We start from the raw sequence: 27153 nt of genomic DNA, 5'->3' as shown, positions 1-27153 counted from the left end.
GGAAAAAACCCTCTTTCTTAATTCTTCCAGATTTCTGGTCAACAGTATGTTTTTTGTTTAAGGTGAGTGTGGCAACATACAGCTTGATGAAGAACAACCACTCACATAGTAGGTTAAACCAGGGACTGTTCTTCTTTGACTGAAGCGAGATACTTTTTTTGTTGGTTTGGATGTTGGTAATTTTTGTACTTAAGAGAAAAAGAGACAGAGAAGTCTGAAAGCAGTTGTTCCTGAGCAGGTTCAGATTGTTGCTCTATGTAGGATTGCTCCAGTGCTTGTCATCAGGAGAGTGTTAAAGCACTGGGGATTACTGCTTCTCTTCTAGTCTGACCCTGTGAGCTCTAGGGAGAAGGAGCAAAGAAAAACATACCTTGTATCTTTGTTCAGCTACCACTTTGCGTTTTCCAACAATGCTTAAGAAGGATCTTGCTTTTCACTTCAAAATGAAGCATCCTATTGCATAAAGCTCAAGCTGCAATGTTGCTCTGGCTCCAGAAAAGCATGCTTTTTCTACTTATTTAATAGAACTATTTCTGTGTTAGGAAACTCTAAGCTTTGTAGTGCACTCTATGAATTGGGTAGTCTTTGTTGAGTATGTTCCTGCTGCCGCCTTGTGTTTGAGGGGCTGTTATTTACAGTTTTGAGCATCTAAGTGAGCCAAGTCTCACGCATAATGTCTGCATGTGGTTTGTCCCTTCATGGTAGTGAAAGATTCATTCAGGCATGAAAGTACATGGCCTTTCAAATTGCTCCCAATTAGAATTTTCAGATTTATTTAGTTGTTTTCCAGCTATTCCTTTGTGCTGCATCGCTACTAATGAATAATCACTTCTCCCTTTAGGGGACCTGCTTGGATGCAAGTCTTTTTGCAAGTTGTCTTGGATTTTCCCCCAAATCCCTTTGATTTGTTTTAGGGATAAAACTTAAAATAATTTTGCAGGGAGCTAGGCAAACCTTCATGTGTGCTAAGGTGGTATTTTACCAACATCAGGAGAGTTACAGTAAACCTGGGGTTACACTAGGGTGTTTCTGCTCTGAATGAACTGGAGCCTTCTTTAATCAAGACCAAGCATTTCATGCAGAATTGTCAGTGCAAATGTATGGAAGAGCATAATGTAAGGCGACAGCTACTGCCCTCACATTTGCCTCTTTTACAGACACCAGAAGTCTTGCTTTGGCAAAGTCACTTGCTACCCTGCTAGAAATATATTGAGAGGTTGAGTAGTGCTGAGTATAAAATACGGATCACTGTGGCAAGAGCACATGAAAATTCACTTTTTACCTAGTTCTTTGTAATTCTTACCACATTTTTAAGATTATGTATCCAGCAAGGCATGAATTGCAGTGTGTACTGTGGCATTTCTATAAAAGTTGGTTTGGAGTTTGACAGTCTGGTATTGAAGTGTCTTTGTTTTGATATAAGTATATATTTCTAATCTGTTCTTCTTCAGATTCCCTATTCCTGAAAGATTGATCGGTGTCCTTTAAAGGAAAGAATGGCAGGTTGCCAGCACAGTTCAGATGTAGTCAACTAAAAGCCCTGTTTGTTTTCCTAGTAGCTGAGGGACTGAACCTGGTCTGCATGTTGTTCTGGTTACTTTGTGACCTGTTCGTTATTAAAAGCAGTGTACCCAAGTGCTCCACAGTGAAACAGAATCCTTACTACTTCCTAATTTTCTTGGAGGCGTAACACATGAATCTTCTAAGAGCTCAACCAAGACCAGTTTGGGTACTGGATTTTTCTGCGCTAAAACATCAGTCTGTATTATCTGATGCAGCCATCAGAGATCAAAGCTTATTAACAGCAGGATTAAAGCAGTTGGCATGTAGCCAAAGCATTCAAAGAATTAGTTGCCTTTAAGTGCAGCTTTAATTTCCAGTGTCTTTGAAACATGCTGCTGTTTTTAGCTGTGATAGTGACACCAAGTTTTCTTAGGAGAGCCGTATTCATTGTCTAGCTGGTTTTAGTTTAGTATTGTAACATAGGCTTGTGTGGCAGAATTAGCGTCAGCAGCATTGGGGCCCAGCTGCTTTAAAGCTGTTTGTAAAAAGGGTGATGCTTAAGAACTAGTTCAGGTCACATCTACACTGTGACCACCAGTTATTCTCTACTGCCCTTGTACCCCTGGGTGGAGTTTTTCCCTTTCTGGGAAAACCATGTCACAGTGCTGTGCCTGCAGCTGCTTCAGGCTGTGTATGTCTGCCTTCGTAGGATGCCCTTCCCAAAAGAAGTGGCTAATCTGGGATATTCATTTCACCTTTGCAGTTTGCAGTTTCAGTAGTATAGTGGTCAATGGAAAGGCAGGTTCCTCTGAGCGAAGAGCAGTAGCGTAGGGCTTTCTGTTGTGCACAAACTGAAGGTGGCGTTTGCATTATGTGCTGGTGTTCCTTTGATGTGGAAGGGTGGGGAATGTAAGTTCTGTTCTTCAACTTTAATGAAGCAGCAATGGAGTCAAATATCAGGCATGGAAATGCTTGTGTTTGAGGAAACGGGACATGTCTGTGGTGGAAAAATTTGCATTTCCTAACACTTGAACATCCAGATTATATCCATGAGGAAATTGATGCAGGAAACTGCTGGTAGTCTTCCATTGTGAAAGAACTGGGAGTACGCTATGTTTGTGCTGTTATCCTTCTTGCCAAACATCTAGAAAACTTTCTTTGTTGCTGAAATTACTTACTTTTGGTCAAGGAAATAATTTTACGTAAGTTCCAGTGTTGAAATGAATGGGTGTAAATGGTTTATGACTCCAGATGGTTTATGACCTCCTCTTGTCTTTGTGTGCTGCCTTTAGGTGGGCAATACTGAGGACCCAGATGAGATGCCGTTGCCAGATTCTGAGAGTGTGTATGTTATTCCTGGAAGTATTTTGCTATGGAAGATAACTCCAAGACCTCCAAATTCAGCACAGGTCAGCTATGCTTCTGCTTACTGAAAGTGTGTGCGATCCTGTTACTGTGTTCAACACAAAACAAATCCATTTGATGTCTTTTTCATTAAGTCTCAATTCACTTGTTTATTGCAACAAACTTTCCCACTACAATTGTAACTCTATAATGGGGCGTTGGAAGGATGACTGCCACAGGCATGACTCCAGTTAGTGGTATTTCTCTGGAAAACGGGACGCTTCGTGTAGCTAGTGGTATGGGGACTTTCCCCACCTCTCCTTTCTACCCTGCTCCCCCCGCTGAGGTGCCTACCTTGTGAGAAGTCTCTTCTGAAGTGCTTTATTTGACGACATGTACTTGCTAGGAGATGCAGAGCCTGCATAGCGTGCATTGGTGCATGAAGGGCTGTGGAGCTTGAGAGCCAGTGGGTGGAATACAAAGGTATGTGTGCAACTGGAAAGACAAAGAATTGGAATGAGAAAAAGTGCCCTCAGTGGATTAATCAAGGGGGAATCTCTCTACAGAGATAGGGAAAATACCAATAGGACTGGAAAAAGAAGATAAGAAAGAAATAGTGCACTGAGTAATTGGATGCTGGCCTGCTTAAACAGAAACACCAAGGATCACCTACACGCTGCCTGACAGTGCAGATTTGCTGGTATCTTGAGTATTCCTATCTTGAGTGACTAAATAATAAAAAAGCACTTGGATGTTTGTTTTCAGATGGCAGCTTTCTTGTGTATTAAGATTAGCAGCTAGAGACATCGTAAAGTCACATTTTATCTTTGTCTCTGAATTTCAGATGTATAATTTTACTAGCTTTGCTATGGCTTTGAATGAGTTGGACAAAGAAATGGAGAGTGTCATTCCCAAAACTGACTGCCGGCTACGACCAGATATCAGAGCCATGGAAAATGGAGAAATAGGTAACTTCAGTTATTGGCAAAGGTGGTTTTATATTTTATGCTAAAACTGAGGGACTGGGGAAAAAGTAAATTCCACATTCAAGCTGTTAGATGAACTGTTAGAGTAAGTAGCTTCCCATAAAGATACATTCCTCCATGCTGCAAGACAGTAACTCTTTAGTACAGCCTTCTGCAGGTTGCAGTAAACTTCTAGAAAGGTATGTCATCCACCTGTACTAGGGCTGGTTGAGATGGAGTTTCTTCGTAGCAGCCCATATATTGTGCTGTGTTTGACAAACGTTTTGGCCACGTTGGTGACCAGAGCAGTGTTGATAACACAAGACTGTTGTAGCTATTGCCAAATAGCATCTGCACAGTGTTAAGGCCCTCTGTTTCTGGGGTTGGCATGAGGCTGGGAGAGGACACAACTGGGACAGCTGACCCAAACTGACCAAAGAGATATTCCATACCATGTAACATCATGCTCAGCAATAAATTCTTTGTGTCAGGGGGAAGCAGCTATTGCTTGGGAGACTGGCTGGAAACAGGTCTGCTGGTAGAAGGTAGTGATTGCCTTTGCATCAATGTTTCCTCCTTTTTTTCTGTCCTTTCACTTACTAAACTGTCTTTACCTTGACCTGTAAGGTTTTTTCACTTTTGCTCCTTGATTCTCTCCCTTAACCCACTGGAGTAGATAGGAGTGCACAAGTGGCTTGTGGGTGCTTAGCTGCTAGCCAGCAGCCCACCATGCCACCTCCTTGCTTATGATCTTCCATGTAAGCATGAATCGTAAACTTCACGATGCTATGCTATTTATTTAGCTTTAGGCCCTCTGCTGTGCTCCGTAGTCAAGCCCTGTAAGTGGAAACTAGCCTAAGACTAAAATCTCTGAGCATCGAAAGGGAGTATTTGTGAAATTTTCAGTTTTCTGTTTCTGTTAGCCTGATGCAAAAGAAGTATTTTTGATATACCAGTTCTGAGAAATACAGTCTAAAATATTGAAGTGAAACTGTAATGCCAAAAAATATACTTAATACAGAATCATTCTTCACCGGGAGTTGAACACTTCTGTTGTCCTGGAATAGTGAATTAGAAATGCATTATGAGATTTCCAGTGAGTAGGGACAGTGTACTTCTTGGAAACCTCATCGAAATTATTACTGTAGATGCCATAGAGTGAAAAGTGTCTTAGTATTCTGACACATGACTCGGTGTTAAATCCTTCAATACGGTGTGGAACAGCCTTCCCCTGGCCCTCTTTTGCTCCTTTGGCATTTTGCGTATTAAAGCAGGATGGCCAGCTTTGTAGACGAAAAGCGTAAGGGCTCTTGCTTTCTCTGGATTGCTTAGTGATTGGGGTAAGTCATGAAACCTCTGATTCAGTTTCCCCTGTGTAATAGGGCAATGGCTGTGACCACATCTGATAGGTACTCTGAGGTCTAGGTACGAAAAACAGTGACACAGGCATAATACAGTGCAATTATACTTGTGCTTTTTTTTTTTTTCACAGAAGCTGATAACCATTTATTTGAAACTTTTAAAAAAGCAGATCAGTGAATTCCCACAACCAGTCTCCAGCCTGTGTGATTCTTTTGTGGCCAGCAGGATGGATGTACTTGGTTCAGAGCATCCCCAGTAATTTGTCTAAACTTGAAGTGCAAACAGTTACGCTATCTGCAACAGGCCATATTCCCCAGCTCTGTAGTAACAGCATAAAGTTCCTCTAGCAGATAGACCGGTAATACGCAGTGTGTTAGTAGCTGGCAAGGTAACTGGGAACAGCTGATAGTCTTCAAAAATGGTTCTCTCAACTATGTCTTTCTAAGATGTGATGTTTATGAAATGCTTTTCGAGGATTCAGGTGTGAAAGAGATCGCCCTTCACCTAATCTGCTTCTTAGTCTGACTTACTCCTCAGACCTTCTGACCATCCCTTGTGCCAAACAGAAGCAACTGCTCTGCTTGTTGAGGTCTGTGAGCTGTGCTATCTTAGTGCGTTAACAAAAAAAAAATGAAGGGATACTGCAGAGAGACAATTCTTTGTGGTTTGGAAATGAATATTCCAAACCCTTATCGCCCAGGAACTGGGCACTAGTAACAATTTACCCCAAACAAGAAGCAGGAGGTCAGACTTCTGAAGTAAATCCAGCATTATCTTAATCAGTTTCCCTACTGAAATAAATTCTAGGTATGCCACCTCCCCTAGCTCACATTTGCTGTCTACAGCAAACACATTTTCAGGGTCCTCAGGCCACAAGCATAAACATGTATTTAGCAGTTTCATCCTGTGCCACAGCTGGCCTGGCGTCGCTATTAGACTAAACGAGAAGTCTTCTGTGTTATGTAGGCAGCTTTTTAAACGGACATCTTCTACTAGTTTCCGTATTTATTTGCTGGCTCAGATGGAGTAATGGCCCTGTCTTATATTACACTTTAACATCCTCTTTATTTTTATTTGTGTGTTTTTATTCCTTCAAGATCTAGCTAGTGAAGAAAAGAAGAGGCTAGAAGAAAAACAAAGGACTGCCCGCAAAAATCGTTCAAAGTCAGAGGAAGACTGGAAGACGAGGTTAGCGTGCTTGCTTCTGTGTTCATGTTATTACATAAAGGTTTTGAATATTCAGGTTAACTGCCAGTTCACGCCGGTGACGTGCAGTGTTGTGTCAGCACGAAGAGCTGGCACCCTCAGGTTTGGTAGCACCGCTGCTGTATGTGCAGGCTGTAGTGCTTCCAGGGAGAAGCATCAGGGCTGGTCTCAGTTCCTTCCCTCACTGCTTGCACACCCGTATTCAAATACAAACTGTGTTGTCTTTCCTGAGCACCTCTTGATTCTGACGCGAAAAAGATGTTGCCACCGATAGCTGCTTGTAAGGACAGTTTTTGCTGATAAATTGGTAATTGCCTCAAATTTGCATGCTCGGCCACAGAGAGGAGGAAATGCTTCCCCCCGGTGGACCTGATAGCTTACTGCCGTGACTTCTCAGATCAGTTGCCGTCTGCTGGCAATACTGCAATTCCCACTGTGTACAGTTCTTAAAGTCGGTGCAAAACTTGTATCGCCCAGCTATCCAAGTCATTGGTCGTCTTTCTGAGAGGGTTGCTAACTACAGAAGTTGGAAGAGCTAAGGGAAAAGTTAGCTTACAAGGGATCTGCCAGGATGTTTGGGGTTTTTTTGTTGTTGTTACTGTAAGGTGAGGGTCAGTTGGGAGCTCTTACACACAAGCGAAGTTGAAACTGAAAACATCATGAAATGAGTCTAGTTTGGCCAGACACGGTCTATTTAAAAGTATAGTAATAACATTGGTGGTGTCTTCACAGAAAAAAAAAAAGGTAGGGCTAAACTCTTTAAAAGTAAGCAAGCTTCATCTCTTCCCTGTCAACTAGCTATTAAGACAGCCAGACACTGTGGATTAAGTATCTTTAAAAATGTCTGTTTGTAACTATAAATCACTTTTTTCTTTTTTTTTTTTCTTTTTTTCTCAAATGAAGTCACCCATCATCCCAGAGTCCCAGGTTTGGACATATCTGCCTTTGTCTTTTTCCTGTGCCTGCTCTTCTGAAGTGTTTGGGTTTGTTTGCCCTGAGACTGATGGAAAATAACATCTTTGTAATGCTTCCAAGTAAATGTGTTAAGTGCTGGACAGCCTTGCGCCTCCCTCTTCCTTTCCTGAATTCAGAGTGGTTCTAGCCCTCACCAAGTGTTTTCAAAGCAAGGGTTCGTTATATTGTGTTCTTCCAGGTGCCTGCAGTAGCTTAAGGTATAGCTCAAAGCACCTTGAGGTTGGTATTGGAAATTGGGGAATTTCCACAGGGCAACTCAGAGCAATGCAGAAACCATTCACCAGGTTCTTCAGTTGCTGTTGTGCAGGTACTGTAGACCTGCTTAGTACTTGCCTGGGATCTCCTCTAAGAGTTCTTTTCCAGGATTCTAAAGTTATGGCAGAAAATTCCTAGTGTCTGATCTCTTTCGTAGGCATGCCAGGCGTGACTGCCTCCAAAGGGTGAATGTGAAGTGTGTAGGAAGAGTTGTGCTTTGGGGGGAAAAATGCATACTGCGAAGGGAAGCTGTCCTACCTGTTCCCAGAAAGTGAACCATAGGTCTTCATCTGCAGTGTAATATAAACTCTGACGTAACTGCCATTTTCTTGCCACAGAAAGGCAGACTTCTTTGTCTAGTAGAGCTCCTCACTGGTCAGACAGTTACCCAAAGTGCCTATTGATTCTTTTCATTATTTTGAATCCACTTCAGAAGTGGGGTCTTGGCGGTTCTGAAGAAGTGATTTGTGTTGAACACTTAATGCTTTAGAGACTGACCAGGAGTCTTAAACCTTGGGTAAAAGACTAGTCCAGTTCTGAAACACAGTAGTGGTCTGTTGCTTTTGATGAAAATCAGTCTCCTCCTCCTCCTATCACTTACCTGGCTGCATTATCTGATTCCTTTGGGTCTCCTGTGTTCCTCAAATTAAGTTTTTCCCATTGCCTTTCCCCTTCCTGCTGAAGTAGGTTGTCACTGGAGGAGGGGTACGCTGCCCTGACCTGTACAAGTGTCAAAGACACACTAAGCGAGGTCCTGGGTGGCACGATTCCTTCCTCTGAGATGAGGTAACTGCGCTCACAGCCCTGCCCCTCGGCAAATGCTTGGCTTTGTGCTCTGGAATGAGCTGCCGTTTCCTGGGAGCTCAGGTGAACTAGACACACGCACAGGCGCACACACCAGTTACTTCGGAATAGTTGCCTTGTCCTGCGTGGAGGTGATGCAGTAGTGAACCACGTGCAGCACCAGGGGTGAATGACTTCTGTCTTCTGTTGACTTTGGTTCATTTAACCAGGACAGCAGAACCGTTTAAGCGTTCGACTGTCCAGTTTACCACCGTGAAGATGGTACAAGGCCTTTCTTCTGATACACATCTCAGATCTTTTGAGCCAAGGAAGACTTACCCATTAGCAACCCTGCTTTGTAATGTGACACTGTGATACTGGTGGCCTTTGTGATTTTGCTTTTTAAAAAGGTCAAGTCATATTTGGTCCGAATGTGCTTTAATTTCTGTTCTGAAAGCTTATGGTACCCTCGAAGGGAAGACCAGAGTTAAAATGGGTTGCCTTGCACACATGATTTATTTGAGTGTTTGCTGCAGTGAAGCACATAAAGAACTGGCTTTTGTGGCCGTTGAGGAGGTGAAAGGAAGCTGTGGAGCATATTAAGCAGAGAAGTAGCCTGTAGCAAGCTGATTTGTGCCACAAACACGGCTTGGCAAAATGCAACAAGAAGCTAAAAGGTCTGGTACTGTGTGGTGTGTGCTGCTGAGGCAGAATATGGAGTAACTGGGCCCAAACAGAGAGTGCCGTTCGGTAACGGGCTGCAGGACTGCCAGACACAGCGGTGCGAGAGGAGGAAGGACAAATGTCCGTGCCACGGTGATTTGGCAGGGTTGTACTCACCACTGAGATAACTTGCCAGCGGTATGGCCGCCTAGGTGCACCTTATTTACAGATACCTTACCTCCGATACACAGCCCCCCTCAAAAGGTTACGTACACATGCAGGTGTCAGCAGTGCACGTGTACACACGGTGCCTCCAGATTAGGTAGGAGGGGAGAGGGAAGGAAAGAAGCGTTTCTACCAACAACCAGCTTAGCAAGAGCGTGCAGGTGGAATCAGATTTCTGGGCATTTAGATTGAGCCTCCCATGGCTAACAGCGTAATGCAACACAGTTAAGTTGTAATAAGCCAGGCCTTTTCCTGCAGCCTGTGGGTGACTTCATCTACACTTGGTCTGAGTTAAGTGCATTGCAAAACAAGGCTTTAAAAACCAAGGGGAAATAATGTTTTTCTGTTTTCAGGACTGCAGTGCTTGTGGTGTTTACATGTCTTGCAAAAATTGTTACTGCTTATGCATGCCAAAATCATTGTTCACAACTGCTTTGAAACTGTACCGGCCCTTTTTTATGTGATAGTCTTGACTGTTTCAAGCGACAAAATACTGGTGTCAGTAATTTCCCCTAGGAGACATTGTTAAGTCATGTGACGAATGGGGAGATCCTGGCCGCTGAAGACGACTTCAAATTCACTCGTGAATTTTAAACCAAGAGGGGTTCTGTGATCACAGTAATTACTTTGAACAATGAACTGCTGAAGATGCAGCAAAGCAGTTCTGAACTTCTATAATAGTGTGTGTTAACAGCTTCACTAACATGCTGTGTTTCCTTGCAGATGGTTCCACCAAGGCCCCAATCCCTATACTGGTACACAGGACTGGCTTTATTCTGGCAACTACTGGGACAGAAACTACTTTAACTTGCCCGATATTTATTAAAATGCAGTAAGGAGCCTGTGACTGATACAAATAAGTCTTAATCTGTTTTAATGTTTTCCCTTATTTTACTTATCTCCTGAAAAAACTGACATGGTATCAAGTGGAATATTAAGCATCTCTGCAGTAAATCTGGTGGTACATGATCTGCAGTCCCATAGGTTGGGGAATGATTTTTCTGGCCAGTGGTGGGTCCTGTGTGGATGAAGTAAATTGCCATGGTTTCAAGCTGTCCTGTTTGCTGAGTACACCTGTATTAGGTTGTGGTGTATGAGCAATAGAACACCTTCGGCTGTTCTGTGAATACTTTCTTTCATAGATAACATTGGCACAAGTAAAACTGGTTTTATTTATTGTGACAAGGGAATGTTTCAAAGCACACACAGTAATTGCAATATTCTGTTCTTAAATGAAGAAGGGTGTGTCATTTTTTGTAAAGATGTAATTTTTTCATAAAGTGACTTTTCTTTTACTAAAGTAACTCCCTTGAATCCTGGCCAGAGATTCCAGAAGCGTTCCTGTCTCTGGAGCATCAATGCAGTTGTTTAAGCTGGTAACATTACTCAGAGGTATTTATTCAATGTTTTGTGCAGTGTGTTTTGAATTTTGCTCTCCTGTTTTGCTACCAGCCTTATGGTTTAAGGAATTAAGAGCCATTTAAATAACCTACAGATTTGATTGAACTGCACACTACAGGTTTTAAAAGAACCTGTTTTCACACACTAGAAGTTCTGGTGCCCAGCACCACTGCAAAAAGGCAAGAACCTAATCAGTCCAGGACCGGGTAGAACATGGCAGGGGGCACAGGACCGGTGTCTGTACCATGCAAATGCCCTGGGAGGAAGTCTTGTGCATTTCAAAGGTAGTACAGCACCTCAGTGAGGCCTCCTGTGCACAGCTGCTTTACCCCTTTTCAGTGGGGTGCATTCAATCTTAGAGTGTAAGTTTATATTGAACTGTGTACAGAGCTTCTAGAGGGCAAGCTGCTCTTTGTACAATATTTTAACTGCTGTCTGGAGATTAGTGTTAATTAAATAATTTAATTGCTACTAAATAAAGGCTTCAAAACTTCTTGCATCTAGTCTAAAGTGAGTGGTGTTTGACAGTGCTGACCCTTTCTGAGCAAGCCTACTCCAAAAGCTGCTGCAATGTGCTTTCCTGTGCTTCAGGGACCTCTTTTCCCCTAAGCAGGAACAGTTTGCTTATGGGAGGGGGGTGGGGGGCGGCTAGGGAGCCAAGCGCTTCCTCCTTAAAGATGCAGTGAGGCTGCAGCTCTAGGCTTGAGGGTAGACTACTGAAACCATTAGTAAGGCAATAAGATACTTTCTATTTTTACTCTGTGCACTACTAGAATTACCCAGGTAGTGATGCCAGTGCTTATTTGCATAGGTAAGGGAAAGACTTTTCTTCAGCAGCCTTTTGAATGAGGGCCTAGGTCTCACTGGGACTTGTAGATGCAGAAACTGGATACCTGCATTGTCTCTCGGAGCCTCGTCTCTGCACCCAACCCAAGACTCTGGCCAGAATTTCTTGAAGCCTGTCTTGATTCCTGTGCAACTGCAACGGTGAGTCTGAGAGCTGTAGAAAGTCTAGCTGTTGGGTCAGTGCTTCAGCAGGTCACACAGCATGAACACCCAGTGCTCATTCTTCCTAAACAAAGCATTTAGGTCCTTCCTGCCCTGCCCCAGGTTCAAAAAGGGGAAACCTCTACACAACATCAACTTTGCTTCTTTTGTTTTGAGCAACTTGTTTCATAAGAACAGATTTTATTCTGTAACCCCTTCCAAGAAGCATAACCTCAGCTGTCCTCCTTGATAAACCTCTAGTTTGAATGACTTGACCATGTGCAAGAATAATTCTTTCCTTTAGTTGATAGTAGGACTGTCCTCTTGCTCCTGACTTTTGTGTACAGTTCCTTCCTGGAATATAACCTCAACAGTGTAGACTATGCCTGGTTACAAGGAACTAACTTTGGGTCTGCGTGTAGTTTGTCAGAATCATTGGGCTTTATGCATACATGATGTTAGCACAGTGAAGAAGTGAAACAGCTGCAGCAGATGTTTATCAGTGGTCGTAATTCACATGGAGTCAACATTCAGGATGTTGTGCTGTGCTAGGAGAACACAGAATTGCATTCCCATGCATTTTAACTGCTGGCTTTTTGGGAGCATTTGCATTATTTGATTTATTACAGTGTAAGCTCCATTCCTCTTGAACTGTTCCTGAAGTCCAAACAGCCTCTCATCTCAACCTGTTTAAAAAAATAACATGAACGCGGTAGAAAATACACAGCAAGAACTACTTTAATTGCTACTTAAGTGTACTCTAAGGTGACGGTATTTTGTCCCATTCTGAATATTACACAAATGGTGAAAGGTCAGGCTGCAGGCATAAAGGCGTATGTAAATATGAGACTAAAAACTGTTACTTTAGGCTAAAACCAGAGCAAGACTGGTACTACTACTTGCAAAGTGTAACAAGCAGAGGAAGGCACTGGGCCTGGTATATATGACAAATACTTTAACCACTGATCTTAAACCTAATTATGCTTTTAGCAGTAAAATCCAAACGCTAGCATCTCCCTCTGCAAGACCCATGCAAGAAGCGAGCTTACTTCTTCAGGACCCTGCCCTGGCAAGAGGACCTGGAGTAACGGTGATCTGTCCTGTGGTGCCGTAGCTTTCTGCAAGAGCATTTATACCTGGGCGCTTAGCACCAGCTGGAAAGCCTTTCTTTGTAGGTATCGCATCATCCAGAGGGATGGCAACTGAGAAAACACGGGGTGTGCATGGCTTCACTGCAGTTTCCTCTGCAGAATTAGAACTGGGGCTTGCCGTATCTGTTTCCTCAACAGCAGGCCTGGCACCTGAGACCAGGACAGTAGTGAACCTCCTGGCACCTGCTTCCTGCTGTGCGAAGACAGCGGGGCGAGGAATAAGTTTCCCCAGTCCTGTGTGTTCTGAACATTAGAACCCACTGAAATGAAAGGTGGAGCACTTCTCTTGCTTTCTTCTCGCATCACAGAAATTGGAGCAGATACTTGCAACAGTTGACCACATTGATGACCTTCCCTCCAGGGAAGGCTGAGGGTTGACTGGGAATAAGGAACACCAGCTCCAGCAGGAGAGATGGATGGTGGCGATATCTGACCTGGTCTCAAGTCAGTTAGGTGACAGAAGGTCCACACATTAGAATGTGGAGGGAGCTGTCCGGCTTCACTTGATACCGTGGCTACAAAGATAAAAAAAATAAGAGCGCTGGAATCAGGAGCAGTGAATTCTGTAAACTGTAAATCCTTATGTCTAAAACAGACACGGCTACACTTGGTGAAAGCAAGCATGTTAGAGAAGAGAGCTGGCCTAGCACTTTGGTATGGGGCTGACAAACACCTGCAGCCTAGAAAAAGTAAAACTCTCTATGGTCAGAGCAGAGGCTCTTCTGGAAAAGTATTTACCAGGTATTTCTGAAACCAAAGTCTGTCAAACTCCCCTAAAAGTTTGATTTTTTTTTTTAAGAAAAGCCAATGTTAATGTTAATGCTGAGCAATGTTAATGCTCAGCTCTCCTCTACAAAATGCTCTGCTGAAACCTCAGCTGTACTGCTTCTCCTGGGGCCTGGGATGGATTCTGCAGTACCAGGGAGACTCAGGGCAGGGGGAGCTCCACCGTGGAGGGTTTCTCCAGCTGGGCACGTGTCACCACAGGGAAGAGATGCTGGTGACAGCCTCACCACGAAAGGTGAGCACCAGCACTCTTGCTGTTTGTGGAACTGGTGACAAGTGTTTAGTCCAGCTACAGAAACTCACCAAGCTCAAGACAGCAGAGGCAACCACCACCATATTTTTTTTTTCTAATGGAAAACCGCCTAGGTCAGTGCTGTAATATAAGAACTTTCAAGGGAGGAGAATCAAAACAAAGCCTCCAGCTGGTCATCTCTCTTCAGCCACAGAGCACGTGTTATTACGTATTAGGTATCTTAACCCTGTTTCAGAAAATCCAGCTTGTTTTGAGCAAGACCATTTGGCATCGATAGGCACCTTCCCATCACTCATACCTGCATGTTTGCCTGTGGAAGTCCTGCCCACAGCTAGCCACATCTTTTGGAACAGATGTTGTAGATGGCAGTAGATCTAACACACGTGCACTGGGGCCAAGCAGACAGTATTGGTACAGTAGTTTCTTAGAAGTCATCTCTACCCTGCCCTGCGCTGACATAGGTGCTTTTCCATTTAATGACCACAGATGAAGCTGCAAAGCTGGAACAGGAAGATGACACAAAGACCCAAACTTTCTTACCTGACCAGACAAACTTTTTCAGCTGATTCCACTTGTGCTGTAGATTCCATTCTCTCAGGATGGCACATTAGATCATCATCCAATGGACCTAAGGTTGTAGCACTTGAGCCCTGGTATGCATTTAATGGCTGCTCAATCTTTAACAGATAAGCTGTTTGGTCTACAAAGGGAATGATTATTTTCTCTGGAAACTGCTCTCTACGTAAGGTGGAACCTCTGCATCCATAACTGGCTCATCATCTCAGCACAGTGATGCAACCTCAGTGGTTGAGGCAACCTCAGCTTTGCTGCAGGAAGGCACAGCCTGCAATGGATCTTCAGGAGTAGGTGACGGTGAAAGAGGTGATGGTTCTTCCCACAGGGGGACTGAGGGACCTTGATTTGCATCATTTCTTGAGACATGAGCCTGTCCATCTGCAGGCCCTAGTTCTCCAGCTACAGGGCCCTGACTCGGCACTCCTGGTTGTGACCTAACGGCCTCCACGGCAGCATCATCTTCAGCAGCACCTTCTACTGGTGTAAGTTCATTCTCTGAGAACTGAGAGTCTTCATAAAGAGTCTGCACACTGCCGCATCCCTCACAGAATAAAAAGAATCACTGTTACATAGCACATGGGCAGCAAGCTGTGCAGGCTTAGCAGGGATGTACACCAGTTCAGGTCCCTGAAGGGATGAAGCTCCATCAGATCCAGGGCAGGATCTGCAATTGATGGGTACTGAGTTACTTTGGAGCTATATTGAGTATCAGGTTTTTCAAGGAGCTGGTCTTCTTCTGTGTTAGTACACCTGTCCCTCTGCTTAGGCTCCCCAGAAAACCAAGTGTCTGTGTACTGTGATTTCAACAACAGCTCAATTAGATGCTCTACAGCACATTTATGAGGCTTCCCAGGTTGCTGAGACTGAATAATTTAAGGAGGGGGTTTGCTCCCTGCCTATCAATAAGGGGGAAATAAGAATTCAGAGAGCAGTGGTACCACTTCAGAACCTAGGAAGCCTCAAGGGTACTCCTGATCCTGCAGTAATGGCTACATTCTTACCTCCTGCCCACAAACATTGCTACTCTGAAGGGTTAAGAGTTTAAACCTTTTACATTAAGCACATCAGATATCTCAGCTGGATGACTACAGCTCCTCTTTGCAATACCTCAGAACTCCCTTTGGATCCACAGAAGTTATTATAGATGCATATACGGTGATATTTTAGCTTCCTCAAGAGTCTTGAGTAGTTGAACTGACACGTTAATGAAGTGAAGAACAGGGTAAGACACGACCAAGTTTTAAATGGAGTGAAAAATGGCCTCTAGATTAGTTATAGGGGAGGAACATGAGAGTACTTTTAAGATGAAAAGAGTGTTTCATCACATGGTTAGTAAAACCTTCAGCATTGAAAAAAAAAAACCCAACAAACCAAGAGATTTGGTTTCTATCATGATGGGCAAGAGTTGGCCAATACAGAAAACCAGCACAGTAGCAGAAGAGATGTCTTTAATACATCATCATAGCTCAGCACTGAGGTGTTTTTCTGAAGTCATGACTAGATGAGGTATGAGAGCCATAACTCAAAGGATGATAGAGCTAAATCCTCTCTGAAAAAAAACACATTAGTCTGACTGCCATCCCAAGCCAACTCATACCCATTTATAGTCTAGTGTCAGTATCAGGCAATGCCACAGAAAAGAAAGGCTCCCTTGCAGCTATACAAGCCAGCTAGCTACCTACTGGTGCACGGTCCCAAAACCCATGCTGGCACTGTGGGCAGGAGACTCCAGAGGAAACCTTGCTCGAGCTTGCAAAGGAATTCCTCTCTGATCATCCCCTTTCACAACAGTGTTATAGTAGGGGATAGATGACACAGAAAGAGAGGGGTCAGAGAAGGACCTGTATTAGAGACCGGTGAACATGCAGGGGTCAGGTCACAATAAGCAAACCACTGACAGGCATTCAGACAGAAAACTGCTGCATTAAGCAGCCACCCTCCAACACACCTAAGTCACAGCAGTCAGGCAAAGTCCCCAGTGACGAGAAAGAGGAATATCATACCTGTTTTTAAAACTGTAATGGGATCTCTAGGAACTACCGATCAGCCAGCCTCACCTCCACACCTGGTAACATCATGGTACGGATCCTCCTGGAAGATCCATCAGAACATACAGAAGATGGAGAGGTGATTAAAGACAGCCAGCAAGGGCAAGTTCACAGAGGCAAATGGTGCCTGACTAATCTAGCGGCCTTCTCCAATGGAGTGACAGCACCAGCGGACAAGGGAAGAGCTACAAACGCCACCTACCTACCTGGACTTCTGTAAGGCCTTTGGTATGGTCTGCCACAGCATCCCGGCCGCTAAATTGGAGAGAGATGGGTTCGATGGGTGAACTATTTGATGGATAAGGAACTGGCCAGATGGCTGCCCCCAAAGAGCTACAGTCAACAGCTCAATGTCCAAGTGGAAACCCCTCAAGGGTCCACACTGGGACCAACTCTATTTAATATCTTCATCAATGATGGAGTTAAACTGAGTGCACCCTCAGCAAGCTTTCAGGTGAGGCCAAGCTGAGTGGTGCAGTTGAGTCACTAGAGGGAAGGGATGCCATCCAAGGGACCTGGGCAGGCCTGAGCAGTGGGCCCATATGAAATCTCATAAAGTTCAGTAAGGCCAAGTGCGAAGTCCTGCACCCGAGTTGGGGCAATCCCCAGTATCAATACAGACTGGAGGAGGAACAGATTGAGAGCTGCCCTTTGGAAAAGGACTGGTGGATGAAAAGTGCAGTGTGGCCCAGCAATGTGTGCTCACAGCCCAGAAAGCATCAAAAGAAGCATGGCCAGTGGGTGGAGGAAGGTGGGTCTGACCCTCTGCTCTCCTGAGACCCACCTGGAGTACAGTGTTCAGCGCTGGGATCCACAGCGGATGAAGGACATGGATGAGGGCCATGAAAGTGATCAGAGGTCTGGAACACCTTTCCTGTGACGAAAGGCTGAGAGAGTTGGGGATGTTCAGCCTGGAGAAGAGAAGACACCGGGGAGACATTATTGTGGCCTTTCAATACTTAAAGGGGGCTTTAAAAAAGACAAAGACTTTTTACTAAGGCCTGCGTGGACAGGACAAGGGGCAACAGTTTTGAACTGAAAGAGGGTAGATTTACATTAGATATTGGGAGTTTTTTACAATGAGATCCTGGGACAGGCTGCCCAGAGAAGCTGTGGATGCCCCGTCCCTGGAAGTGTTCAAGGGCAGGTAGGATGGGGCTCTGAGCAACCTGGTCTGGTGAAAGATGTTCCTGCCAAGGGCAGGGGGGTTGGACTAAATGATCTTTAAAGGTCCCTTCCAACTCAAACTACTCTGTTATTCCATGATTATGCAAAACCTGCCGTGTAGTATCATCAATGCAACATTTGCAAATGTACCAAAATTCAGCCTTTGGTGCCAAGTTGCACTGCAACATCCACCAGTCATTTTTACAAGGAAACTGCTTCAAGTGCTGAAGTCGGCAGTGGTTAGCTTTTTTAGAGGAGAGCCTAAGCTAGGAATAAGATAGTAGTACTTTCTGTTCATAGCTGGGGCTTCTCTTCATTGCTGTAATTACATTAGTGTATAGCTCTCAATCTACAGACCAAGGCTGTCTCAATGCTGGCTGGTTCCTGGGTTACCTGGAACCCAGCTTAGGCATCCTTTTTGAATAAAGGGTATATTTGAAGCTGCTGAACCTTATAGTAACCAGATGATGGAGCCCCAAACGAGTACGGCAAATACAACAGGCTGTGGGCTAGACAACACACCCCTATCACTGGTCCCACACAACCTGCAGGCGGCACGAGGTCTTCCAGCCTTACAGCCAAACCCAAGGAGCAGCTGAAAGCTCCCAGCACTTCCCAAAGGAATCAGCATCCCACAGAACTAAATAATGTTTTTATAAACAAAGAGATACAATATTTATTTACAAGGAATATGTAAGCAGAAAGTCACTATCTGCTTAGAGGGTGACAGTTCGCACTGCAGTATCTTAAAATTAGAATGACTAAAGGCATCAAGGCTCTCCTCTATACTCAAGGAGAAAGTACGGCATCCACGGGACTAATTCTTTCCACATTAAATAGAATCAAGTGCTTTCTGAAGATGCCAGACTTTTTGATAGCCCATAGCCTATGTGCATCTTTCACATGACTAGACACAGATGGAATGCAACCCGTAAGTGAGAACTACTTGCATCCATTCAGGCTAGAACATGATCTCAAAATATCTTGAAAGAATAAACAGCAACCATCTTACCGCTAATGATCTCAAACTTTTCAACCAGTTGTTATGTCCAGATTTGGATGCCCTGAAAACAAAAGCAGAAATGAAGCTGCAGTGGGATAGCACTCTCAAACAGCTCAGCTCTTCAGATGAAACACCAGTCAGAACAAACCTTTTCGGAAGGCGACAAGCTCTTGGAAATAGAGCAAAACACTAAGCAATGTTGTCCAGGTCGTCTTCTACAGCAGCCCAGCTCACCCCCTTGAGCAGGCCCTTGAGGCTGTGTGGAACAAGCAGCCCAAACTGAAGACTGCATCTTCACCCTCTCAAGTTGGCTGACAGTTTCCCATCTGTACGGACAAACAGAAAACCTCAGCTGAGCATCTGCCCCACTCCAACGTGGTGTCTAATGCCAACAGTGTGATCACAGCTGCTATTCCCTTGCCACGCCATCAACAGCCTTCCTCCACCCCTTCCCAAACACTCCTTTAACTTAAAGGGGATATCCACCATCTGCAGTGACCAAATCCTTTACTTCCCCTCTGCACGTTTAGGCGGCAGGTGGCCAGCCAACTAGGGAACCACGATGTGAATTCAAACCCATGCCCTGGATTCACTGTTTTAAAGGTAAGGTCCACTAAAGCACCCCAATGAGCCAGAACAGCCATTCGTGTTCAAACAAAGAGTTTACAGGACAGTTCTTCCTCCTCTCTCCTCCTCATCCATGCCCTCCCCTACTTGCTCTCTCCTGGTCCTGGCCTCCCACCAACAGATCTGTACAAGGGTGGTGCCACACCCAGCCGGGAGGGATGGTCACAGTGCCCTTGCATCACCCACAGGTTTGAGCAGTGTCTGCAGCATTAAGTTTGTTGGTCAAAAAGGATTACAGGAAGGAGTAGGAGGCAAAAATACATGATTAAAACTTACCTCTGGGCAGTAGAGCGCTCTGCGGCCAGGTGACACTGCCACTTACCAGAAAGAGCTTTTCTCCTGCAATAAACACCCTGATTGCCACTGCCACACAAGAACCGGTGCATTTAACGGACATAACAATTTGAGCACAACTCTATTTATAACCCTCTCAATAACGTCTTTTAAGACCAAAGTACAGTGTCGTGGCTACCATTACTCAGGATGAGCAGCGCAAGGGCTGCGAGGGCGAGGCTGAGCACCCATGGGTGCTGCCTGCCACAGGGCGCAGGGGAAGCTCACACCCCCTGCGCTGCTGCCTTTTCTCCCTTCCCACACCACCATGAAACCCCTCCCTGCCTCTGCCACCAACTTTTGCCTTCAAGCACCTATCTGGCTGAACCCACAGCACATGCAGAACACCTTCAAGAAAAGTGTTTTGCCTTTGCTGAAACACCAGTTTTCCTCGCTAGCAGCAGGCAGCCAAACCAGAGACATTTCTTGCCAGCACAGGAAGAATGTAACTTTGTGCTCAGTCTTGGGTTATGATGACTTCACACGATCCAACGCTGCAACCTGCAGAAAGGCTGCAGCCACATCCCCCCCACCCCTCTGCTAGCCACACCAGGGAGCTGGGTGCACAGACCCATCCCCTGGTTCACAGCCTGGCCTTTTAAGGTAGGTGACACACAACACCCAAGGGATTTAAACTCACATAACAGACTGCAAAATATAGCACCTGAGAAGCGATGTTCTGCGGTGACCTCTGGCAGGAGCTCACAGCTCACAGCAAATGGCTGGGGACTGTAATCTCTTCAGCCACAGCAGCTACACCCAAAGAACAACAAGATTATTCCTTAATATGGTTCCATTCATACTGCAGAACCTAATGATTGCAAGGGCAAAACTTCAAACAAACCTCAACAGCCTCAGGGACAACTTTTGCTTTCCAGTACATACTTTCAGTGGACACGCACATATTTTTCTGTTCCAATAAAAGAAGCACAAAAAAAGTAACTGTACAGTGCTGTATTTTGAAGGCTACCACTGTGTTTCTGAGGATCATGAAGGCAGGAAGATCATGGGGGCAAGCCATGATCAGGAGTCTGCCACAGGATAAAAACTTTTACCCACCAACAAAGCTACAGTTCAGTCTTCATCACAGTTGGAAAACCATAATTTACCTACCTGCTCTTGCATTCCTGGATGTCTGCATCTCTATAAAAACCCAAGAGGAACTCCTACAGTACTGAAGACTCAAGTTCGCTGCTGCTAAAACATTTTGACTATCTACAATAGCTTCCTTTAGTAAGCAACATATTCATAAGAGGTCATTCAAAATTAACAGACTATTGTATCACTTTCAAATTAGTTTACTGGAAAGTATGTTAACAGTAAACTCACCACAAAATGCTTCTTCCATAAAAGGATCCTTAGCAAGTAATTTCTCATTAAGAAAACTTCTCACAATAACTCATCAGTTCTCAAGAGTGATAACACATACTATAATATGAAAAAAGTTAAATAGGAATATGTTATGACTTATGAAATTAGGAAGAACAGCTATCCTATAGAAAGAGTAAGATATACTTCAAGGATATATGTGAGGAGTAGAAAATGTACCATTTCTACAGCTGAGATACAGAAATCAAAATTTCAGATTACTATGGAGAACATACAGAAGCCATAAAGGCATTAAACATACCTGGGTGCAAAGGCAGTCGCAAGGTTACTTTGGAACCATCCTTAACAAATACAGATCAGAAGAGGACTTCTAAATTTGCTTCTTTTGGAAACTTCCAAAATTCTAGGTCTGCAAAGCTCTGCACAGCAAAAGCTTCAAAGATGATTAAGTACAGATATCATACACCGCAGAAAAATTTATTATCAGAAGTAACAGAAGCATAAACCTCCTTAAATATTTAAAAAGGCTTCAGCCCTTAACAAGGAAGTCTGCATGTCTGAAACTTTCGAAGAGCTACAGGAAAAATATGACTGGAAACTAATTCACTGTGCTGGAACTTGAATGCTGTATTTGGAAGCCATCTAGAGTAAATCCATCATACCAAGCGTACCAGTTACTCCATACGTTAGTTACCCTTTGGCCCCAAGCTGAAGAGCTTGTCAGCCTAACAGCAGTTTGCCCAATTGAAGGTAACTACCTTGTCCTACCATCCTTTGCCCCATCTGCAGAAGTAACAGCTTCCAGACAACATTAAAGTCTTAAGAAGGTAAGAGATTGGACTGAAGTTCAGCATATCAAGGTCCCAGATAAGCCTTATTTTTCTGCCAAAAAAAAAAAATCCACTTCATTGAATCATTAGAGTTCACAACAGGTTAATGAAACATACTGGTTGGGGGCATGTGGGGTGTGTTCAGTTTTAATTTTTTTAACTTGCAATCTCTTTCAAAGCTTCAGCTAAACAGGCAGGAGGACTTGCATTTTTTGCAAGCACCATCTTTGTGTTTCTACCTGCCAATTCAGTAGAATTCCAAGTAGGGCTTTTTGCATTCATCTCCATGAAAACCTTCTTGCTTTTCCTACCAAAGGTACAATACACTGGTTTTATTTAAGGTATCTTCACACATATCTGAGACTGTCTTTACCTTTGTTGGGGCCTTTGCTACAAGTGGGGAGAAGTGTATGTCCCAGCAGTACAATTATCTTTTTTGCAATACAGTAAACAAATTGCTTTTAGTGAAAGACCAGGAGGTGTTTGTTAAGTAACGGTTTTGCTCAGCAAAGCCTGATAATCTCTCTCTCCCCTCCCTTCCCCCCTCAGCTATTCAATTCAAACTAGCTTTTTTTCCTTCTCTTAACCCCTTTACCTGGAAACCCTTCTGGACATCTCCTATAGGTAAGCACAGCTTGCCAAAAAACAACTGAAAAACACCGAGGACCAGCCAGTTCTGCAGAGCTTAGCAGATTACTTGATTGGAATGTCTTGGAAGAAGTCACGTCAAAAGATAAAGAGCATTTTCAAAAAAGTGGCAATGAAAATACGAGGGCTAGCTAACAGTGAGGCAACTGAACATGAACTCCCCATGGCTAAAACACACTGGTGGCCAAAACACAGCAGCTAAATAGGTCATGAAAATTTATATACATAAAATTTGTAATACAGAATTGGGTAATTAATCGAGATTCTGAGCAGAAGCAGGGAGGCAATATGCAACTCTAACATGCACCTAACCTGTTAACCTATGCTGGGTCCAGTTTTGGGGTCCAAACACACATAGAAGTGTGGTAAAAAACAGAAATAATTCAGTATTTAACTCTGGAAAGTCTGCCTCAAGTTGAATTTCTTCCTGTCTCATAAGAGGCGGGGATGGGGGTGGAGCAGGAGTATCATTTTGTGCCATCTAGCATCAGCACACTTTTATAACTGTTTAATTGAACAAGTTTTGAAGTTCAGGGAAAATACAAATCTGCAACACTGTGATAAAGTAAGCCTTTTGTAAAAGGACCCAATCTTTCTTCTAGTGCACCTCGTACACCAGCTAATTTCATACAAGAACTTGCTTTGGCATGAATTAGAAGTATTCTCTATAGATACAGATAACTGTGTAGAAACAACAGGTTCTCGTGCCTGTTGAATCTTGGTCTAGAATACCGTATTTTCATTGTTCTTTGGTCAAAATGAACCAGAACTAGAGCTTGCCTGTATATTTCCATCTTCTGTAAGTCTGCTTGTCCAGATAAAAGTAGATTTTGAAGCAGTATTTTTCTACCTCTCCTCGGAAGAGTACAGATGCAAGACAGTATCGTATAAGCAACTACTCAAACTGTAATTAGCACAAAACCAACTCCCTGTGCTGCCTTTTTTCCTAAACTCCTAATTTATATAAAATAATTTGTCATACAGTTCCTTCAGGATGAAGGATCAGTCAATATACCTGTAGTTCTTACTCCCAAATTTCAGTGAAGTCTACCACTTGTGTTCTAGGATGCCTGCTGAGCCAAAGATAAGCGTGCCAGTCAGATGCCACTGGCTGCCCAACTGCCTTAGAAGACAGTCAAGTATAAATTTACTTCTTAACCTTTGCTTTAATAATGCTTGTTTGGGATTGCATAATTTTTCAGGAAAGGTATTGCTACCACTGTTAGTATTTTGTAATGATGACTGGAAAGGGAATGTCCTTTACAGGCTACCCTGCTCTCACTCCACTGACAGGTTCAGCCAGCACCCTCACAACACCATGTATAGCTCTACCTATATCAAGCTAACGCTTCCCCCTGTTCAAACTTCAAACACTTACAGAGCTGTTTTTAAATGATCAACTGCTGGAAAGACACCTACATTGTTGTAAACTGAAGAGGAATTCAATACAACATTTGGGAATTTTATTTAAGAATAAAGCATAACTAGAATACGAAACAAGCATTTGCAGTCTGAGAAGAAATTAAAGTGCTTGCTTTAGAGTAAATGATAAACATTTTTCAAAAGTGTAGGAATACAACAAATACAATTGTGTGTGGTTCTTTTTCTTTAATGAAGAACAAGCAAATTTGATGTCTTAAAAACTTATCTTAAACCTTGTTCACTCTATGGTTAATTTCAACATGACATATGTAACTCACTTTCTAAACCAGGAGACTGTAATTATACTGGAAGAACAAAACCTGAGGTAATTGCTGACTAGAAAAACTTGGTTACAGAGTCACTTGACATCCCAGAAGTTCTCCCAGTACTTAGTATCATCTTGCTCGAGGCCACCAATTTAAAGACAAATTTGAGGAGCAAGGGAACAAAACTCATGTCCACATTTCTTTTAATTTTACTCAGAAATATAAAAGTGCAAGTTCTGTAAATTAACAACATTTACAGTACATCACAATAAATATGCCACCTTGTGACATCTAAAAATTCTAGTTATTTGAAATGAGTCATATTGAGATAGAAACTGCATCAACGTCAACAAAAATACCTGACCCAGTAAAGATAATCTTAACATATTAACTAGCAAGATGCATATTCCATTATTGCTATTAGACCATGCCTCCGAGTTCCAAAGTATAAAAACTTACCAGTTTACAGAAAATACCGTTGAAATTTTTCTCTTCACAGGCACAATCTAACATAAAAAAATAATTTTGACATTTACAACGTAGGATATTCTCCTACGAGGGGAGGAAAAAAAAATACAGAAACAGATAGTGCTATTTCAGTGATAATTCACTAAATTCACAGAAAAGCTGCAATTTCCACAGAGTTAAACTGTTATATGAATATATAGTGTCTTTCCATATGCGCTCCTGGCCTGGTGAGAACAACAGGCCTTTTAGTAAATTTACTACAATTTGCTAGCTACCTTCAAGTATGTAGACCCTAGATATCCCAACACAAATCGCATGCAGGTGCTTTGTGTCCTGAACAGCCTAGTCTCACATTATATTTAAGCAGTGTGTTTGAAAGGAACTTTGTCAGTAACTACCATTTCTAGCTATTTACCCTAGAATGGACTGTCTCTCCGATTTGCAAAACATTAAAAGTCAGATAGGACGAAATAAGATCTCAAGTACATTAAAGCCCATTTTTAAAATCGTTATTTGAATTCTATGCAGTCACTATATACACAATACATTGTTTTCTAGTCAAAACTTAGTTGGATTGACCAAATAAGGTTGAACACTCATGACTCAATATTACTGTCAAAGTTGAATAAAAACCCCAGTGTACTACCTGTAACACACCTAGATTATAGAAAAATAAAACTGCTTTTTTAAGAGTTAAGTGTCTCTCCTCTCCTTCACAAACTGCAACAGAAGTGTTTAACTGCTCTAGGAATGCCTTTCATAGCAGGAATGGTGTATATTTCTAGAGAGAAATAGAAGTGTCTCAACCATTTCATTTGGCCTACCAAACAGGACATTACTTTGCTCCTCCATATCAGTCTTGCTTTAGATTCAACCTCAAAAGCAAATCAATGAAGGTTAGGTGTGGGCAAGGTCTAAAACTTTGGCAACATATTCTACAAATAGGTAAGGAAAAAAAAAAGTTTAAGCTAAGGAATTGTTTAAGGCAACCTGACCAAAGTAAAGATAAGGCTTTTAGATAACTATTTCCAAGGATATCGAGTTTTCTTAGCTTTGCGAAGTAACAAATTCAACTAACTTTCTGGTCAGATTTCCATTCATAAGCTTCTTTAAAAAAATATTTACCTTCCTAGAATATGATATTACCTGAATGTAGGAGATACTACATATTACAGGCAAAAGTAATAAAAAAACTACAGATGAACACACTGATGGCCAAGTATTAATAATTATATAGTCATGATAAAAGTTTTAAGCTCTCCGAGGTATTTCAATATTTTAACACCACAGGTTTGGAATACCATATAGAGACTTAGGATACCATAGTTATGGTAGAACCACCAAAGCAGATTTTTGGTTTTGTCTTTTGTTTGGTTGTTTTTTTAAAATATTTTTAAAGGTCACTGCAATGAAGATGTGGCAGCTTGAATGAAAAATATGAAAATCACTGTATCTGGCTTAAGTATTTTAACATAATATTCGGGATATTAAGAGCAGAAATAAGAACTGCCCACACTATAACTGCATGTCAAAGTTAAGTATTTGCTGGAATGTACCAGAAGCAGAGAATGTACCTAAATATTGACATAATTTATATGACAGGTAGGAGTTGGGTTGGGAGGGAAGGAATGAAGAATGGAAGGAGATGTAAGGTTTAAAATTCACACAGCGGTCAAAGTCACTGACATAAGCCACTATAATTTAGTAAGATTTGCTTTTTGTGGCTGAACAGTTTTCTTCCTCCTGTGCATTAGCCGATGTGCTCAAAGGAGGAAAAATAGAAGGAAAAAAAAAAAGTGTTCTGACTGTTCCCACTTCAACATTTACACCAATTACTTTTATCGTATCATTCTAATCAAACCAGAAGCTCTCCCCTTGGCATATTTTAGATCTGGACCTATTTTAAAATTAAAAATCACACCTGCCACGATTGTTGAAGTAAATCATGTGTGCTTATTTAGGCTCACCCACAGACTTACATACAATTGCATTCAGCTTGGTTTAAACAAAATAAAAACTGAAGAGTTGAAAACACAAGGTCACTTAACCTTCCTGGTTGATTTACCTTTAGTTAAAACCGTAATCTTTCACTAAGCCATACCAACTCTGACCATACTAGGAAAGTGTCTCTGGCACAAGTGGTTTTCAGAAGAAAAGCTGGTCTTCCCAACAGCTTTTTCTTCTGCTTCATCTTAAAGTGCAGAAACTGTGGGAACGGATAACAAGACTTCCTGTCCGTCACTGTGGAACTACTTCCCTTAGAGAGGCTAAGGCTGCGTGTATGCGGACATGCAATCTGTTCTCAAAGTCATAGCCAGTAAATTCCTCCTGGGAAGAAAATAAAAGAAAAGGAAAAAAAAATAAAGAAGGAAACCATGTAACCGTTAGCCTCCTTCACTTTTCAACTTTTCACTTTACAACGTGATGATAATTTTACTACTCATGCTTAAGAAGTCACGTTACAAAAGAGACCGAAGGAAAGAGGTGAACTGGAGATTGGATGTTGCAATATCCCTACATAACCCCAAGTAACAGGATTATTACAGAAATTTCAAGTTGGTGAAGAGCACAGAAAGC

At 42.7% G+C, this 27153-nt stretch overlaps 2 protein-coding genes across 10 annotated transcripts in view; one reads left to right on the top strand and one right to left on the bottom strand.

Moving 5' to 3' along the window:
• Nucleotides 1–11181, top strand: part of OSBPL1A (oxysterol binding protein like 1A) — a 78069-nt gene extending 66888 nt beyond the window's left edge. For 2 of the 3 annotated variants that reach the window (XM_040586938.1, XM_040586941.1), the window contains 4 exons: nt 2796–2912; nt 3692–3815; nt 6272–6362; nt 7284–9998. In XM_040586938.1, coding sequence (XP_040442872.1) covers nt 2796–2912; nt 3692–3815; nt 6272–6362; nt 7284–7482 — 531 coding nt within the window. In that variant the 3' untranslated portion in view covers nt 7483–9998. The other variant, XM_040586940.1, reaches the window with a different exon arrangement.
• Nucleotides 11182–12389: 1208 nt separating this feature from the next.
• TTC39C (tetratricopeptide repeat domain 39C) overlaps nt 12390–27153 on the bottom strand; it is a 49468-nt gene continuing 34704 nt past the window's right edge. Inside the window, exons 14-18 of one of the 7 annotated variants that reach the window (XM_040586948.1) lie at nt 18802–26904; nt 18663–18714; nt 17268–17394; nt 13004–13335; nt 12390–12970 (exon numbers count right to left, since the gene is read on the bottom strand). In XM_040586948.1, the coding sequence (XP_040442882.1) occupies nt 26815–26904 (90 nt within the window). In that variant the 3' untranslated portion in view covers nt 12390–12970; nt 13004–13335; nt 17268–17394; nt 18663–18714; nt 18802–26814. Of the gene's footprint in view, nt 13336–17267; nt 17395–18662; nt 26905–27153 lie in introns of all 7 variants that reach the window. The other 6 variants (XM_040586946.1, XM_040586943.1, XM_040586942.1 and 3 more) reach the window with 6 other exon arrangements.

Source organism: Falco naumanni, chromosome 3, assembly GCF_017639655.2.
Source record: "Falco naumanni isolate bFalNau1 chromosome 3, bFalNau1.pat, whole genome shotgun sequence".
Lineage (NCBI taxonomy): Eukaryota > Metazoa > Chordata > Aves > Falconiformes > Falconidae > Falco > Falco naumanni.
Note: the sequence above shows the minus strand (reverse complement) of the source record. Positions and strands in the feature narration are given on the sequence as shown.